Source organism: Xyrauchen texanus, chromosome 20 (genome assembly GCF_025860055.1).
Source record: "Xyrauchen texanus isolate HMW12.3.18 chromosome 20, RBS_HiC_50CHRs, whole genome shotgun sequence".
Classification (NCBI taxonomy): Eukaryota; Metazoa; Chordata; class Actinopteri; order Cypriniformes; family Catostomidae; genus Xyrauchen; species Xyrauchen texanus.
Genome location: NC_068295.1, coordinates 42,503,480 through 42,523,620, shown reverse-complemented (window position 1 = coordinate 42,523,620; position 20,141 = coordinate 42,503,480). Strand labels below are relative to the sequence as shown.

At 41.9% G+C, this 20,141-nt stretch overlaps 1 protein-coding gene across 1 annotated transcript in view; it reads right to left on the bottom strand.

Annotated features, from left to right (window-relative positions):
* Nucleotides 1-396: 396 nt before the first annotated feature.
* Nucleotides 397-20,141, bottom strand: part of LOC127660473 (F-box only protein 28-like) — a 31,037-nt gene continuing 11,292 nt past the window's right edge. Inside the window, exons 3-5 of the mRNA XM_052150734.1 lie at nt 17,042-17,180; nt 3,552-3,747; nt 397-2,985 (exon numbers count right to left, since the gene is read on the bottom strand). Of these exons, the coding sequence (XP_052006694.1) occupies nt 2,528-2,985; nt 3,552-3,747; nt 17,042-17,180 (793 nt within the window). The 3' untranslated portion in view covers nt 397-2,527. The remainder of the gene's footprint in view (nt 2,986-3,551; nt 3,748-17,041; nt 17,181-20,141) is intronic.

Sequence of the window (20,141 nt, the reverse complement as noted above, 5' to 3'; positions counted from 1 at the left end):
CTGTAACATGAAGTCCCTGGGAGAAGTATATCAAATTCCTCAGCATTCCTTTTGGGCAGAGCTTATGACTGTCAGCACGAAAGTTGTCCGGCTTGATAAGATCTATATGTATACAAAGTTGACTGTAGCTTAAAAGGGATGTGATACATAGCCCCCCAAACATGCCCATGTTCTAGGTGGTGCCACAGAGCTCCGACCGCACCCCCCACCCCTGTAAGTACGCCACGCCCTAATGGCCAGTGACTCTGATGTGACCTCTTGGTTTGGTTTTTGCTCTGATATGCATTTCAGCTGTGAGACCTTATATAGACAGGTGTGTGCCCTCCAAATCATGTCCAATCAACTGTATGTATGTATAATATATATATATATATATATATATATATATATATATATATATATATATATATATATATATATATATATAAATAAATGATGTGATTCAGTGTAGTTCGAGAAGTTGAGGGGTCCAAGCACTGATAAAAATAACCTCTAAGAATAAGCAGCTAAAATATAATTTGACTCGCAATGGATGTAATATTACGTCATCTACAGCGAAGAACTATTATAGAAGTGTTATATTTGAAAGCAATCTGCCTTTTGAAAATCCCATTTCCAGTATTTATAGCATTTGCATTCTTCCACTTCAAAAGTTACGGCACATGCTCTCTGTTTCTGATGCGTTAATGACCTCAAAACTAGATAATTGTAATGCATTACTGGGAGGATGTCCTGCAGGTTCAGTAAATAAACACCAGTTAGTTCAAAATGAAGGAGCTAGAGTACTGACTAGAACCAAGAAATATGATCAGATCAGCCCCATTTTAACATCGCCACATTAGCTTCCTATTAAATTTCATATTCATTTTTAAATTCCGTTAATTACTTACAAAGCTTTGAATGGTCTAGCTCCACAATTCTTAAGTGACCTTCTATCATATTTTATTCCATCATGTTCACTACCATCACAAAAGTCTGGCCTGTTAATAATACCTAGAAAATCTAAATCCAAAAGAGGAGGTAGATCATTTTCCTATGTGGCTCCTAAACTATGGAATAGTCTTCCTAGCATTGTTCGGGACTACAATGCTAGGAAGAGGCATACACTCAGTTTAAGTCTAGACTAAAGATCTAGCAAATGTTTGGGGGCAGTGGTGGCTCAGTGGTTGAGGCTCAGGGTTACTGAGGTCAGGGGTTCAAGCCCCAGCACCACCAAGATGCCACTGTTGGGCCCTTGAGCAAGGCACTTAACTCCAGGTTGCTCCAGGGGGATTGTCCCTGTAATAAGTGCACTTAAGTCGCTTTGGATAAAAGCGTCTGCCAAATGCATAATGTAATGTAAATGTTTGCATGGCCAGGTGTTCAAAATACAGTAAATTATACTGTCTTTTTATAATTGTATACCTATACGACATATAGTATTGCAGCATCGTTTATCAATTTGGTTGCTATGAGACATCTCTGGTGACAATCATAAACAGAAGCATAGCAGTTTTATTTGCTCATCTTCCGCGCATCGGGCAACTGATTTGAAAGTCCCTCCAATTTAATTTCTCAAACTGTTTTCACCATTTAATTCATTATGCTCTGAATTACTACCTCATGATTTTTTTTAAAGTTGCATAATTGCTGTAGTGCTGTAAAACAAAACAAAAAAAAAACGATAAAAATAAATAAACAATTTCAAGGCATAAATGAAGTGTAACATCAATATTTTTTTCCCTAGGAACAAGGATTTCCACAATATTTATTGCACTGACACAAATCTATTTGCAGTAAATTATACACCTACAAACAGTGGCAGGTACAACATGGCATTGACACCTAGAAGACCTCAGTGACGGATGTTCTTTTAGACACAATATTATCATGTATGCTACAGCTGCAGACCATTCATTTGCTCATACTGTCAAGGCACATCTCCAAAGAAATATTTGACTCTTAGAACATATAACAAAACTTATATTTACCGTTAATATTATATAACTTAGTAGTCAGGTGTCAGACACTTTGTGTTCTCCATTTCAAGAGGGAATCTAATTCTTACTTTTCAAATGAACAGAATTAAGGTTACAACTTCTGCCGAGCGCCAAAGCTGCTACATGTCTGTATTGCAGTCTTCAGTGCCATCAGTATGCAGAGTTCTTGCGAACTTTCTTGTGGTTGATTGACTAAAGCTTGTTAATCTGAAAAGGAAAGCTTTTGTACATTCAATGACCTTTGACATGTTAACAGCTCACTGGCATGACAGTTCGGTAAGCATAAAAGGCAAATGTTGCTCAAGGCAGATGCAAAACCTTTTGAAATCTAAGTCAAGCAATGGGGCTCAAGGATATTAGTGTAATAATACATGTCTGATATGAGGGAAACCAAGAACTGATAAAACAACAACAGATACCCCTCTTGTTTACAATTTCTCATGTATTTTTCATCCTCATGTGATACTCGTGTCATCATTGGACAGGTGAAAAAAAAAAAGATATAGCTTGAATAAAGCAAAACCATAAAATGTATATATTGAAATGTCCTATTTTTTGCTACGCAGGCGTTTGGAGTGACGTAGGATGTCCGAGCGCTTGCGTTTGGCAGACGGGTCGCTCTCACCTTCAGGGCCGCTGGCCATGGAGGGGGGTGGGGCAACAGCAGAGGTGGTGGCCGCAGGGGTGGAGGAGCCAGAGGCAACGGCAGGAGCTCCGGCGCCAACTGCACTGTCCATCAGTTCTCTGAGCTTGTGCTCGAGTTCGGCAAGCCGTGCGTTCTGCTCTCCAATCACCTGTGACTGCTCCAGCAGCTTCTGCTCCTGGTCCTGCAGCTGCTTCTGCTGCTCCAGCTGCTTCACGCGTACCTCCTGAATCTCACGCCGCAATACCGTCATGGACGCGCCGTTTACCTTCACCTGCTGCTGCACCTTCGTTATCTCTGAGCGTGACGGAGTGTTTTTGGCCAACAGAGACATGGTGGTTAGAGAGGTGGAGGGACCAGCAACTGTGACATGAGATAAAGCAATTAGATTTAAAATGACTACACACATGCAATAAAATTATATAAACTTGCATCTCCTAAAGGAAGCTATGGTCTGGATTATTAGCCAAGAAGGTGCCTGACAAATGGAAAACAAAATATGGTCATCTCATGTCAGCATTTATTTTGCGCTGCAACTATGCCATTTAATAAAATTGCAATCAATTCAAATTAAGATAAGTGTCTGTAAAACCAAGATATCGCTCTAATTTACATTTACATTTATGCATTTGGCAGACGCTTTTATCCAAAGCGACTTACAGTGCACTTATTACAGGGACAATCCAACCGGAGCAACCTGGAGTTAAGTGCCTTGCTCAAGGACACAATGGTGGTGGCCATGGGGATCGAACCAGCAACCTTCTGATTAACAGTTATGTGCTGTAGCCCACTACACCACCACCACTGCAGTAAATTAAAACAAAAAATAAATCGGTTTTCTTGCCACTAATAATTCTGTACATTAAGCAGAAAATATATTTTAAACATTATAACTCACGGTTTAATTCAAAGAAATCCCCTGGTCTTACCCGGAGCAGATCCTATCAGACGACCCGAGAGATCTGCACCTGGAAGCCTCTTCTTCAGGACAGGGACGATCTTTTCATCAAAGTACTCCATGGCCATGGAAGATATGTCTCGCAGCTCTTGAAGCACCTCATGAGCTCTCTGCGGTGCACGTGTGGAGTTGACATACCGCAAAACACGGTAAATCTCATCAATTACCTACAGGAGACAGACGGGAGAGGAAAACAACATGAAATTATGTGGATCTCGAAAAGTTACAAATTATTTACTTCCGAAAAAATTGTTCAAAGTGATTTGAACATTTGTGGGGCGGCTGTGGCTCAGGTGGTAGAGCGGGTCGGCCGCTAATCGCAGGGTTGGTTTGAATCCCGGCCCACATGACTCCACATGCCGAAGTGTCCTTGGGCAAGACACTGAACCCAAAGTAGCTCCCAATGGCAGGCAAGAGCCTTGCATGGCATCTCTGTCACCATTGGTGTGTGAGTGGGAGTGTGAATGGGACACAGTGTAAAAAGCTTTGGTAACCTCTAAGGTTAAAAAAGGTGCTATATAAGTGCAGACCATTTACCATTTATCTCTGCAATTTTTTAAGTGTAAATAAATCTTGCCAATTCTTCCCATAAGGTCTTCTTTTTACTGTTGTACATGAAACTGGTGTTGAGTGGGTAGAATTCGATGAAGCTGTCAGCTGAGGACATGCGAGGAGTCTATTTTTGATGTCCTTATCCTCTTGTTTAGTTGTACATCTGGCCTTCCACATCTCTTTCTGTCATTATTAGAGCCAGTTGTCCTTTGTCTTTGAAGACTGTAGAGTACACATGCATGAAATTGCCAAAAAACAGAATATTTCATAGAAATGAAATTAAACTTCATTTAATTTAATTTAATTTAATTTAATTTAATTTAATTAATTTAATTTGACCAATTGTCACACATTATACATACATTTCTGCATATACATGGTGAAATTATTTATTTTTCACATATCCCAGCTAAGCTGGGGTCAGAGTGCAGGGTCAGCCATGATACTGCGCCCCTGGAGCAGATAGGTTCAAGGGCCTTGCTCAAGGGCCCAACAGTGGTGTCTTGGTGGTGTTGGGGCTTGAACCCACGACCTTCTGATCAGTAACCCAGAGCCTTAACCGCTGAGCCACCACTGCCCTCTGCCCCATTTAATGAACCAAATAGCTTTAAACTGTGTTTGATATAATGGCAAGTAATTTTATAGTATCAAATTATAGATTTAGCATGAGTACTCAAGGATAAGGTGAAAAAACTTCTGCAGGCAACTCGGCTTTATGGTCTGATAATAAAGTCTATTCTTCTAAAATCAAAAACTTTCTTTGAGAGTGAGTTTTTCACAAATTGGGCAGAAACCACTGCACTAGCGACTTACAGTATAGGTACTAGTGCCAGCAAACGATAATGTCTCTGATGGTGTGAATGGGGCTTAAGGTAGCTTAGTTTATGGCTATAAAACAGATTAATTAAGTTGTATGAAGGTTTTGCATTGGTCTTTTTGCCACCACTTCAATTTGTGACATAAGCTATGATTCTAACAAAATATTAGTTATGCTTATACATTAAAATGCATAAGTGTCTCTCCTTTATCTCTGCCTGCAGTGCTTCCCATCAATTCTGCCACATGTTTTCTTGATCCAAATACTTGTGATTTGCATTCACTACTTCAGGGCTTTGTGCACTCCAGGCTTAATGGAATTTTGCATAATCTCTTGTGCTTTTGCATATCCACAAGAATGGCTTCTTTGCTGTGACATGCATTTTAAAAAAGACTTTAATTATTACAATATTGTTGTATAGAGAGTCGACCTAAGATATCTTTTTTAATCATCCTAGTGGAGAGTCTCTGGTTGAAAAGTGGACCGATCACAACAGCTGCTGTGGTCTGTGTTTTTAAAGAGGTGCACATGAGGCAATGGTGTAGACTGCATTCAGTTAAGAATTAACATTTGATATGCATATTCAAAAGTGAAGGATGACACTGGGGATGGGTATTGATTAGGGTTGTCACAATACCAAAATGTTAGTAGTCGGTACCAATATTAGTAAAATTTCATGATTTTCAATACAAATTTCGATACCACAACAAAAATGGATATGCCATTGAACAGACTTTTCTTGAAAAATAATATATTTTTCTGATTACCATTTTTTATTGGTTCAAAGATTTAACAAAGAAAAGCAAAGCATATATTCACAGAATCTAAATTGAATCCCCGCTATTACCCCTCCACATCCCCAACCCCACCCTGACCCTCAACAAACATCCCTGTTGTCAAATATGAGTATACACACCCATAATAACAAACATAATTATAACTATACTTCACTCTCCAATGCCCCTCCCAGAGAGCCCTCCAAGAACGGCAAATAAATCCCCCATTTCCTATCAAATGAATCAAAGTTCCCCAGCCTTCTACATGACATTTCCTCGAATGCCACTGTCAGATTCATTCAGTCAGCTCCTACTTATGCATACATCTTGTCGATTTAATAAAAGGAGCTGGCTCATGAGTCATTTGTTTGGGAATCGGATTACACTGGTTGCGCATTATCTCTTGTGCTGTAAATTCAAAAGAATCGGCTCAACAGAGTAATTCATTTTGAAATCTGACTATACCTCTCGCAGTTATTGTTCTGCGCTCTAGTTAGTAGCGGTGTTGCGGAGTTGAAAAACAATGAGTATTTTAGTTCAGCTTCCTGTCCTCATCGCCAGAAGGCTGCACGTTCAAGAACTGTTAATGAACTAAACGTCATGAAAATCACTGTTTAATGCTATTATCACCACAGAAGAATTTGTGTGTGTGTGTGTGTGGGTATGGTGGTGGGTTATCAAAACTTACTTACACATCCAATTTAAATCCGCGAGTGGTCTTCCCTTCTTTCAAATGGCATGAACGGTCCTGAAAATTGCCTTTATCTTGCTCCTAGATATACTGCTAACTGAGACCATTGATGAGCAGTTGTTAAACTATCAATGGGCTGTTCTGTCTAAACACAGAGACCTTGCTGACTGTAGGCCTACAGAACCCCCTTGAGGACAAAATTGGAATGTGTTACATAATAGCTGACACAAGACATTGTTAGAAAGGAGAAAGCACCTACCACTCTCAAATTCACTGGCCAAATCGAAAATGTACCTGCATTTGGTGCTTGGCGGTGTTAATTTCGAACCCTGACCATACAATACAAATGCATACAGTTTCAGCCAATCTACTAGTCATCAACATAAGAGGAAAAGTCTAGTTACCCTTCTGTCGCTCTCTCCACGTTGTGTCGGAGAAGCGACACTAGGGGTCTCTCTTGAGCCACCGAATATACCTCTGATCTATGAAAAAAAGCCAATGAGAAGTTGGCAGTCAGTATTTGCATACCCCGCCCCCGGACATACAGGTATAAAGGCGAGGCAAATACTAGAGTTCATTCAGAAATTTTCTTCAGAGCCGATGGTCGTGTATGCAGTCTGCTGCGAGTTACACACACCAAGTTTTCAGTGTATTCCTCTGATGATCTGCATGCTGTTGGATTTGATGGCGCATAACAGCGGCTTTCTCCTGTCCTGTGCACGGCTGTGCATTGTTGCCCATGGGCGCTTCGACAGCGCAGATAAAAACTCGAAAGAGTTTCTTAAGAGTGATTTTATTTAAGAGAGTAATTTCCTCTAAAAGAGCAAACACAGCGAGCATTGAACGTCCTTTTCAGGACGCGTCTTTATAAAGATGCCGTTCCGCCGCTGTGTAGTTCCTGGATGCGGTAGAGTGCTCTCTGTTTCAGACGGCCACAGGTGTTGTCTCGTGTGTCTGGACCCAGAGCCCAAGACGTTAACTCCGGAGATGGTAAGACTGCTCCGTCCCCTGGTGGAGGGCCGGGAGGAGAATTTTGTTTTGAATGCATTTCATTTGCCGCTCCCCTTAACCGGGGCAGCGGTACCCAAATTCTCAATAAAAGAGCTATTTCCTTTGCCTCTGGGTCGTCTGGCCCACAAATGCCGTTCTCACGGCCCCCAGATCTCAACAGTCCCGGCATGCTGGACGCGGCCACAGGTCCGCCTTCAGCCCCACGACTGACCCCCGGCCGCCCGGTTCTGACGAGTCCAGAGGACGCCACCATAAGACCTCCTCAGTCCCTAACCCGCCCCTGCCGGGTGCGCGGAGCAAGGTAAGTGCTTTGAGTCTTTTCTCAGCACCAAAGCCTCGGGACGCACCCTCGCCTTCCGACGGCACATTACCTGCTCCGCCCCGCCGGTACGTCGAAAATACTCGTCCCCTTGGCGCCCCTAGCATGGAGATTGGATGCGTGGTTTTCACTTCCCAACCCGTCACGCTGGCTGGCCCGGACCATCCGACTCAGTTATGCAATTCAGTTTGCCAGGCCCCCGCCCCCCTTCGCGGGCGTCTGCTTTACCACAGTGCACGGCGAACATGCCCAATCCCTGCACGCGGAGATCGCTACTCTTCTACTCAAAGACGCGATAGAGCCTGTCCCTCCAACCGAAATGAAGGTTTATACAGCCCTTCATTGTACCCAAGAAAGGCGGCGGCTTACGACCAATCTTGGACCTGCGAGTTTTGAACCGAGCACTGCTCAAACTCCCGTTCAAAATGCTCACGCTAAAGTGTATCTTAACATGCATCCGGCACCTAGATTGGTTTGCAGCGTTAGACCTGAAGGACGCGTACTTCCACGTCTCAATTCTGCCGCGACACAGACCCTTCCTACGGTTCGCGTTCGACGGCCAGGCGTTCCAGTACAAAGTCCTCCCCTTTGGCATGTCGCTAGAATCAGTTGGACTCAGGGCCCTCTCTCTTAAGACTGCCCTGCTGATCGCGCTCGCATCCATCAAGAGGGTCGGGGACCTGCAAGCGTTCTCTGTCAGCGACACTTGCCTGGGAGTTCCGTCCGGCAGACACTCATGTGATCCTAAGACCACGACCGGGCTACATGCCCAAGGTTCCTACCACGCCCTTCAGAGACCAGGTAGTGGACCTGTAAGTGCTGCCCCGGGAGGAGGCAGACCCAGTCCCATCGTTGCTGTGTCCGGTACGTGCTTTGCGTACCTATCTGGACCGCACGCAGAGCTTTAGACACTCTGAGCAGCTCTTTGTATGCTTTGGGGGACCGCTGTCTCCAAACAGAGGCTTTCCCACTGGGTAGTAGATGCCATTTCATTGGCTTATCACACTCAGGCCGTGCCCCCGCGGGTCCGAGCTCACTCAACAAGGAGTGTTGCGTCCTCGTGGGCACTGGCCAGGGGTACCTCCCTGGCAGACATTTGTAGAGCAGCTGGTTGGGCGACACCCAACATCTTTACGAGATACTATAATCTCAGGGTTGAGTCAGTTTCATCCCGTGTTTTCTCAGGTCCGAGTCAGTAGAACTCGGTAACACGCTGATGGGCTGGCCGGGTGAATCGCTTGGATATAGCGCCCTTTCCTTTGCTTGAGGTAAAACTGTGCGTCTTTTTCCCCAGGAGATTCCACTCAACCCGTATCCCTGGTCGATTCCTCCCTAGCCCTCATGGGTCCCCAGTTCGGCGGAGGAACTTGCCGACCCAATCTGCTGCGGGTACTCAAATCTACCCTGTACTGGAATAGGTGAGGGGGAGACTCCTATGCAGACTCCCCCTGTGTGTATTTTCTTCGATACGGTCCCCTTGCAAGCAGACCCGCGTTTTCCTTGGGTACGTTTCGTGTGTAGCAACTCCCCCTCGCTGAGGCGGGATCTACCACCGCGCCACTTCCACGTGTTGCCTAAAAACACATGTGACTTCCCTCAGTGCGTGTAAGGGCCCCGGCTGTCTATTGCTCTATGCGAGAAACATAGAGAGAAAAGAGGCCCAGCCAGGCTTGGCTCATTCCCAGGTTGGCAAGTGTCGCCTTGTTCCCCTGTCAGGGTAACCAAAAGGATTCCGACGACTTTTGTGGGGCATTGGGGAAGGGTACGTGTAGTCTTATACAGCTGGTCATCTGGCACGTAAAAAACACCTGCCTGCTCCTGTGTCGGACCATGTACACGGCTCAGCGCATGGCGTAATTTAAATTGAACGTGGAGAGAGCGACAGAAGGGGAACGTCTAGGTTACGAATGTAACCTCCGTTCCCCGATGGAGGGAACGAGACGTTGTGTCCTTCCCGGCCACGTCGCTGAGCCGAGCCGCTGTAGTGGCCGGACCATTTCCGGCTCCTCAGAAAAATCCTGAATGAACTGTAGTATTTGCCTCGCCTTTATACCCGTATGTCCGGGGGCGGGGTATGCAAATACTGACTGCCAACTTCTCATTGGCTTTTTTTCATAGATCAGAGGTATATTCGGCGGCTCAAGAGAGACCCCTAGTGTCGCTTCTCCGACACAACGTCTTGTTCCCTCCATCGGGGAACGGAGGTTACATTTGTAACCTAGACGTTTTCAGTTTACCAGAAATGGGATTTCAGATTCAAATTAGGGATGCACAAATCCGATACCTGGATCGGTATCGGCTCCGATACTGAGGCATTTAGACGATCGGGTATCGGTCTGACGAGTCTGATCCAAATCAGTTACCATGTGTGTTAGTCATGTTCGTTCCTGTCAAGCTCAAAAAATTCCATAAAAGAACCATTAAAAACACAATTAAAGTAGTTCATATGACTCATGCATTTTATTCAAAGCCACTTGAAAATATCAGTGTAAAGCAAAAGCTTATATGTCACACCTCCCACCACCACCCCTGGAAAATCATCCTCCATTCTTATAGCAGCATCGAATTGTTCCAGATCAAGACAGAACAATAATGGGGAAAGAGGGCACCCGCCTATCCAGAGTAAAATTATCTGAAATTAATCCATTCGCTTGTACTGCCGCTACCGGTTGTCTATAAAGTAACTTAATCCAACCAATAAAAGTATTCCCAAACCTGTTCATTTCCAAAACCTTTTAAAGATAATCCCATTCTACCATATCAAATGCCTTTTTCTGTGTCAAGTGAGATGGCAGCGTCCGGAGTCTGATCATTCTACAATGACCACATGATATTAATGAAACGTCTAATACAATCAGAAGAGTTACGGCCCCGAACAAACACCACCTGATCTATATGTCTAAGAGATGTCATAACTTAATCGGTTAGCAAAATATTGTCCAAAGTTTTGAACGTCTAGCTGGATCAGTGAAATTGGACGGTAACACTTACACTTGTTGGATCCTTGTCCTTTTTAAGAATCCGGGCTTGCGTCATGGTTGGCGGAAGCTTTCCATTCTTTAATGATTCTGTATTAACTTCTAGCAAAAGTAGAGCCAATTCTGTAGCATAAGATCTAAAAAATTCTGGCCCCGGAACCTTGCCTATAGGCATGGCCTTAATTACCTTCCCAAGCTCCTCCAAGGTTATCTCAGAATCAAGATAATTGTTTTGCTCAGCCGTCAGTTTAGGAAGTGAGCAATACTGTATGATCCAGCACTTGAGAAGCCCCTTATGTCTCCTCCCAAACCACGCCCACAGAGAATACCGATGACCAGCTGGTCTCCATTTAAACATTGATTTAAACCTTTAACATTTGTTTAAATTCAGGATTTTGCAAAAGGGATATATTAAAGTGCCATCTATATGATTTTTAACACCTCTAAATTTACCAGGGCATGATAGGAAACTAAAATGTTTACAATTGGGCAAATCAACAACAGATTAAATAAGAGACTTAGATATAAAATTATCTATTCTAGAATACATTTTATGGACTGATGAAACAAATTTATAGTCCCTACCAGATGGGTTCAAAAGTATCCAAATATGATATCATGAGGGGTGCCAGCGGTTTGCAACATCCCTTCAAGATCTATAAAAAACCCCCTGATCATCAAAGTTAGGTGCATAAATATTAGCCAAAATAAGACTTTGCTCCTGAATTTCTGCTAAAACTATAATGATTCTTTAATCTTTTTCAGACATTTGAATTGTAGATGCTTTTTTATCAATGTAATGACTCCCCTGCTCTTACTTGAGCCAGCACTAAAGAAAACTTGTCCACCCCATATCTTCCCAAATTTTTCAGATTAGTGTAGGGAAGATGCATTTCTCGAAAAAACACTATATCATATTTCTTATGTTTAAGAAGAGAAATAACCTTCCTTTTTAAGGGGTGCCCCAACCCATTCACAATCGACGTGGAGAGAGACAATCCACTCATATTACCATTTGACATTTTGACATATGGTAAAAAGACCAAATTCCAACATTAGTGCAACAATAAAATCCTGAACCCAGAACCAAACAAACAGAAAAAAAATGTGCATTAACCCCGCGCATGCCAGCGCCAACTGGCATCCATCCCTTTAAACTCAAACAGTCCATGTACGCCTACGAGAGCCCCCGCGACAACTTTGCTGACAAATTTCTCAAGTCCAGTGTTTCTACACAAATTGTACAATTCCCTTAACAGAAATAATGTATCCAAAGAGGATCACCTGTTTCACATGTATGTGTGTGCGTTTGTAACTTTATCGTGAGACATGTTTGAGTTTTCATCGCATCTGTACTGTTTGTACTGTGTAACTACAGAAACTAGTGATTTCTGGATTACTACATAGATGCTTATCGAGAGTGAGCAACTGAACTCTACTGTACACTCACAATCTTTGTTAGGAGTGGTGGTGGCGTAGTGGGCTAAAGCACATAACTGTTCAGAAGGTTGCAGATTCGATCCCCATGGCCACCACCATTGTGTCCTTGAGCAAGGTACTTTACTCCAGGTTGCTCCGGGGGGATTGTCCCTGAAAAAAATGCACTGTAAGTCGCTTTGGATAAAAGCCAGTGCTCTATGCTAACTTTTTTCCCCAAGTAGTACAAGCACTCCTAAATGAAAAAATTTAGGAGCACAGTGAAAAATTGAATACAGACATTATTAACAAACAATTTATTACATACATATTTATATTGCGTGTGTGAGTGTGTGCATGTACTAAGGGACACATCTGTGGAACAGCACATACCACCAAAATCACACAATTTGTTCCGCAACTAATGGCGGCCGGTGGACTTTCTGGAGCCCCCTAGGGAGTTGGTGCCCTAAGCAAACTGCGTAGCTTGATGTAGGTACTAGCGTTGGTACTAAATAAATAACAATTTGCAAAACCTCAGCATCCCACAAATTGAAATAAATGTAAAAAAGAAAAATACCATTTCACATGTGCATTTAAAGTTTAACTTTTTCTTGTATATAAACAAAGTGCAATTAAATGTAATAATTAAAAATTAACACAATCTTAACAACATAAGTTGGTTCCGCCCTCCCTCACACATCTTTGGTTCATTGGTTGACACTGCGTATCTGATTGCTGTTAGTCTGAGCAGACAGTCAGAATGAATGTGTGTGAGCTTGAGCATTTAGGCCTACATTATTTGTATTTTTTTTTTCTCTTACAGCGACTCGTTTGTGAACGACCCATCACTATTTCAGATGCGGGTTTCCTGACACTAAGGATGAGTTGCCCGCCAGTTTCTGCCCTTTACAGTATTTGCAGAACATGACGTTGTTTTTGAACTCTAGCCATGGGAACATTTTGAGCCAATTCGCATTGAATCTATATGTTCACCCTCCACCGGCTACAGTTGACGTTGAAGTGACGTTGTTCCCAGCATCCCTATGTTAGCCGCCATGTCAACGTCAGCCACCTCAGGTAAACCTTGTGAAGAGGCTTCATCATTAGTTGACCCTTGCGAATCCCCCTAGTCGGATTCCTCTTTCTCCTCAACTCTTTTTCACTTAAAATAAAATGTGATGTCTGCACGTTAACTTATAGCCTGTACAGATACTTTTTTCCATTGAGACCCTCATTTCAGGAGTGATTCACAGAGATGTGTATGCTGATGTCACTGTACTTCTTGTTGCTGACGGCACGCTGCACGAGAGTTTGTTGTAGCCTGCTTAGCATTGCTTATTCTTATTCTCAAACGTACATCGTTATATCCTGTCATTTTACAGCGTTTCAGGTTTTTCCGCTTTTCTACTGTTTCATCTGCGTGTATTTTACCTGTTGCTGCTGGCACCTAGCTAGAGTCTGTTTGTAGCCTGCTATTGTTTTTTTAGCATCGCTTATATATCTGTTTTCAGCCTTTAATCCTTAACATCTGCCATTTTTAAGCGTGCATCGTGTTTCCCTCGTATTATTCTCTTATCTTGATTCAACTGCGTGCATTTTTCTGCGCACACCCGTTTTTTCTCCTCTGAGGTACACAGATTATTGCATTGATCTCAAAGCACCACTTATCAAGAACAACAACAAACAATTTTGTGAGTGATTCACATCAATCTCAAACCCTCACCGCTCAGGAACAACCAACAACAAACAATTTGCTGTAAGTCATGGCATTTTCTCATGTTATTTCTTCCTGCATTGCATGTCACAAGTTTACAATAGGCTCCCCCATCAGCAGTGAGGGATTCACATGTGATAAATGTAAGGAATTAGTCAGGCTGACGGAGAAGATTAATGAGTTAGAGACTCGCATCCGAACGCTAGTGAAGGTCAGTGAGAAAAAGAAGCCGGTAGATACTGTTTCAGATGAGAGTAGTACAAAGAGCAACATATACACTTTGGTTCCGGCTGTAGAGCCCCTGCAGCAGGGCATTTGGGTGATGTCTCAGCGGCATACTCGCTCAGCAAAGAGACACCACTCTCCCATTCCTGTTAGGGTTTCCAATCGATTCTCCCCACTCAGTGATACACCCACTGAGAATCATGTTATAAGAGCCCTTGTTAGTGGCGATTCTATTGTAAGGAATGTGGAAATAGAGACTACAGCCACTATTGTTAATTGCATTTCGGGGGCCAGAACCAAAATCTAATTTACAAGTGCTGGCTAATTCTAAATGTAGATTTTCTAAAATTGATATCCATGTCGGCACTAACGATGTCCGGCTTCGCCAGTCGGAGATCACTAAAGATAATGTTAAAGAGGTGTGCGAATTTGCAAAAACTATGTCAGACATTGTAATATGCTCTGGTCCCCTCCCTGCTCGTCGTGGTGAAGAGGTTTATAGTAGATTAGTGTCACTGAATGGCTGGATGTCTGAGTGGTGTCTGAAGAATAAAATAGGATTTATAGACAATTGGAAGAGTTTTTGGGGTTGACCTGACCTGCTAAAGTGAGACAGACTCCATCCCTCCAGGGAAGAAGCCGGTCTCATCTCTAGTAATTTGGCTCATAGTCTTAATAATGATAGTATTTGACTAACTGGGGCCCAGGTCAGGAAGCAGACAAACTGCTTAATCCAAACATCTGCTAGCTGCCTTGAGATGTCACACAGGTCACATAAACTACAACACACTGTATCACCTAGATATCTCATAGAGACCGTGTCTGTTTCCCGAACTACCAAACACAATACCCTCACTAAATAATTTAGAAAAAAATGTAATTAAGGTCAAACTCGAACAAAACAAATAAAAAATACACATCATATAAAAACAGGGCTACTAAACATTAGATCTCTTTCTACCAAAGCACTAATTGTTCATGAAATGATTACAGATCATAGGTTGGATGCGCTCTGTTTGACTGGCTTAAACCGGATGAAAATATTAGTTTAAATGAATCTACTCCCCCAGGTTATTGTTAGAATCATGAGCCTCGTCTGAAGGGTCGAGGAGGTGGTGTTGCTACAATTTACAGTGAAGTTTTTGGTGTTACTCAGAGGACAGGATATAAATGTAAGTCTCTTGAACTAATTAACTTAATGTGACACTGTCAGATATAAATTTAAAAAATCTGTCGTATTTTGTCCTTGCTACAATGTATAGATCACCCGGGCATTATTCTGATTTCCTTGGTGAATTTTTTATCAGATCTTGTAGTTACTGTAGATAGAGCTTTAATTGTTGGTGACTTCAACATTCACATAGATAATGAAAATGATACATTGGGATTAGCATTTATCGATATTCTCAACTCTCTTTGAGTCAGACAAAATGTAACAGGACCAACTCATCGTCATAATCAATCGCTAGATTTAATTCTGTCATATGGAGTTGATGTTGATAAAATAGAAATTCTGCAGCAGAGCGATGACATCTCAGACCATTACCTCATCTCTTGTATGCTGCAATCAGCTAATGTTACTCAATCTACACCACGCTATCGTTCAGGTAGAACTATTCTTTCCACAACTAAAGATAGCTTCACTAATAATCTTCCAGATCTCATACACTCAATAAACCCCAAAGCCCAGAAGAACTTGATGAAATAACAAAAAATATAAATGCAGTCTTCTCTAGCACTCTTGATATTGTTGCCACACTTCAATTAAAGAAAATTAAAGAAATAAGCCCTGCACCATGGTACAATGATCACACATGCTCTCAAGAGAGCAGCTTGGAAAAAATTGAGTGCATGTGGAAAAATACAAAATTAGAAGTATTTCGTGGTGCATGGAAGGATAGTGTCTGTAGATACAGACAGGCACTAAAAGCTGCCAGGTCAGCATATTTTAGTAAACTCATAGAAAATAACCACAACAATCCTAGATGTTTAATTCAGTACTGTGGCTAAACTGGTTAGGAATAAAGCCTCAACAGAACCAGATATTATGTCGCAGCACAAGAGTAATGACTTCATGAATTTCTTTACATATAAAATTGAAATAATCAGAAATAAAATAGGAATTATGCAATCATCTGTCACAGCACCTCAGAAAACAGTGTCTAATAATGTTCCTCATCGAAACATCAAAAGCCACAACATGTGTGCTAGACCCTATACCAACTAAGCTCTTAAAAGGGGTATCTCCTTTAATTCCAGAACCTCTTCTTAATATTATTAACTCCTCACAATGCTTAGGACATGTCCCAAGAAACTTTAAAATGGCAGTTATCAAACCGCTAATTAAGAAGCCATAACTTGATCCTGGAGAACTGGCTAATTATGGACCGATTTCAAATCTCCCGTTTATGTCAAAAATACTAGAAAAGGTAGTATCCTCCCAAATATGTTCATTTCTACATATAAATAGTATATACAAAGAATTTCAGTCAGGATTTAGGCCTCATCACAGTACAGAGTCTGCACTTATCAGAGTTACAAATGACTTGCTCTTATCATCTGATCGCGGCTGCATTTCTCTTCTAGTGCTTTTAGATCTTAGTGCTGCATTCGACACGATAGATCACATCATTCTCTTGAATAGGCTGGAGAATTATGTTGTCCAATTATCACAATAATTACACTTCAAAATGTATTTGTTTCTTTTGATGTTGTAATGAAGGGAAATGATAAGTTATTTTTGGCTTCCAGGTCTATAAACTTATAAAAAGTACCATAGTAAATATTTGAATATTTTGCATGATATGCTTCAAATAAATTCAGTGTGGAACAGTTTTTAATAGGGTTTCTTTCAAATTTAGCATTTTCCTGCATATAAATAATTACTACGTTTTATTGTATTTAATAGAAAAAACCTTAAGGAAGTCTTCTCAGAGTTGACTGAGATATGAAAATGTACCTTTCCAGGAATGAAGCAGCACAGATTTGAATCCACATATTTCATGAAGGTCATGTTTAACAGGGACAGACGTGTTTCCACAGCAGCCAGTATGTCCGCGTGACGTGCTAGCGAATGGTTCCTCCGCTCGGATTCCCTCCTGACACAGAAATGATAAATTGATGACAAGCATAATTTGATGATGTTTGAAAGTTTACAAGTTTAATTTTGTAATGTACACCAGTGGACAATGAAGTTAGACAAAAATTTCACTAGAAACTTATGCTCAGAATTCAATGTTGTTGTTCTACTGGTACATGAAAATTACTTCTCCAAATGGTACACTAAAACCCTTGATGATTGTTGTGGTTTGGATCTGAAAGCTACCTGAGTGTTCAGTTAATCTAATATTGGATAACTTGTTGCTATGAGAGGATAAAACATTGTATGAAAGAGTAAAGAAGACAAAATATTCAATAGACGTCCAAGTGAAACAAGACATTTAATGAGAAAAACAATTAAGGTGGGACTTCAGAGTCAGAGTAATTTGTTGCATTTTGATGAACGATTAAGAAGAGAAACTTATTTTGGAATACAGTACAACAATAAATTGTGCACAATAACTAGAATCAGAATGAGCTTTATTGCCCAGCATGCTTACGCAAGGAATTTGTCATGGTTACAGAAGCTTCCAGTGCAAGAGAATGCAACATATATACATACAAACATCTACATTTAAACATATATACATATAGTGACAAACAAATATTTAAAAAAAAATAAGATAACAGATAAAAAAAAAAGATAAATATACAATAGGGCATTTATGTTGTTAGAATATTTTATATACCGTAATTTCCGGACTATTGAGCGCACCTGAATATAAGCCGCACCCACTGATTTTTAAATAAAATATTATTTTGAACATAAATAAGCCGCACCTGTCTATAAGCCGCAGGTGCCTACCGGTACATTGAAACAAATGAACTTTACTCAGGCTTTAACGAAACACGGTGTGGCAGCGGGGGCGTGGTCAAGCGCCCGTCCGGGAGAGAAAAGCGGTAAGGGCGCTTACAATTGAGCTAAATTATGTCTAACACCTGTGTCTAATTTCAGTAAGCATGGGGAGAGCGGCATTAAAAGGCAGCAGCCACAGAGCTGAGAAAGTGACACAGGTCAGTCTAGTGTTGGTGCATAGAAGAATTGAGAAACTTTATAAAATTGATTGTAAACATTGCTGTGGCCATTAAAAGCCTTACCTGGAACGTCAAGTGCCCTGCTGAAAACTGTCACACTGTTGCCCGTGAAATGGCACTTGAAATTAGACACCGGTGTTAGACATAATTTAGCGCAGGTGTAAGCGCCCTTTCAGCTTTTCTCTCCCGGACGGGCGCTTGACCACGCCCCCGCTGCCACACACGGCTTGTAATAAAACATTTGCAGTAAACAGTAGCCTACCAATAAAGTCATTGGTCACTATCTTCCTCGTCCTGTGCACTGAATCCACTGAAGTCATCTCCTTCGGTGTCGGAGTTGAATAGCCTCAGATTTAGTTGTCTTTTTGCACTGAGTCAATTCCTCAATGTGCTGTTTCCAACGTCTTACCATCGACTCATTAAGACCAAGTTCCCGTGCAGCAGCTCTATTTCCTTTTCCAACAGCCAGATCAATCGCCTTCAACATGAAAGCAGCATCATATGCGTTTCTCCATGTCTTTGCCATGGTGAGGGTGACAAAATGACTACCGTAATCAGAATGATGGGAAGTTTGAGCGCGCTCGATTTAATCTAAACAGTAAACAAAAAAAGTTGTTTTGACCTTAACCCGTAACGCAATTTCATTGGTCTAATGAAAGCTTCACGCCGCCAAAAAACTGAGCACGTCACAGAATGTTTTTTTTTTATTTATTTTTTTTTAATAAAATTTGAAAGCGGGAAAAATCCATATATTAGCCGCGTCATTGTATAAGCCGCGAGGTTCAAAGCATGGGAAAAAAGTTGCGGCTTATAGTCCGGAAATTATGGTACAGATTTATATACAGTTATGTGCAGGTGATGTAATGCATTGAAATGGTAGGCTATGTTATAGAATATAAATTACATATGGATATTAGTAGGAATATATGGACTGGATATTGCACATGGTTGATTTGACCAAAGGAAAGTATTTGGAGGCAGTTTTAACTGTTCATGAGGTGGCATGCTGGGTGAATGGGGGTCAAGAGTGATTTTACCAGCCCTTTTCATCACTCTGGATGCATTCAGTTCTAGCAGGGTGGGTAGGGGAGCGCCAATAATCATCTCAGCAGTCTGAACTATCCTTTGAAGTCTTCTGATGTCTGATTGACTTTGTAGCAGAACCAAACCAGACAGTAATAGAAGTGCAGAGGACAGACTCAAAGACTGCTAAGTAGAACTATATCAGCAGCGCCTGTGGTAGGTTGAACTTCCTCAACTGGCGAAATACAACCTCTGCTGGGCCTTTTCAATATTGAGTCTATGTGAGTCTCCAACTTCAGGTCCCATGAGATGGTAGTGCCCATGTACCTGAATGACTCCACTGCTGCCACAGTGCTGTTCAGAATGGTGAGTGGGGTTAAGGTCGGGGTGTTCCTCCTCAGGTCCACTATCATCTCCACTGTTTTAAGCATGTTCAGCTCATCGAGGGCCAAACTGTCCCGGGCCATCAGAGAGGCAAAGCGTGCACACACACAGAGAATCCACAGTCACTTCCAGGACAGCTGTGACATGCGGCGCATGTGGCAGGGCATCCAGGCCATCACCAACTACAGGACAACATCAGTTGCCTGTGACAAAGATGCCTCCCTTCCAGATTCGCTGAACGACTTCTATGCTCTGTTTTAGGTGCAGAACGACGTGGTGGCGAGGAAGCCCACCCCTCCTCCCAACGACCAGGTGCTCTGTCTTACCGTGGCCGATGTTAGAAAAATTCTACATAGTCAATCCATGGAAGGCTGCTGGACTAGACAACATTCCTGGCAGAGTGCTTTGAGGATTGTGCAGACCATCTGGCACATAAAGTAATCAATTGTAAAATAACACTGCATAGTTTATCATAGATAGATTAATGCAGAAGTTATTCATTCAAGAGCTGTAAGTGA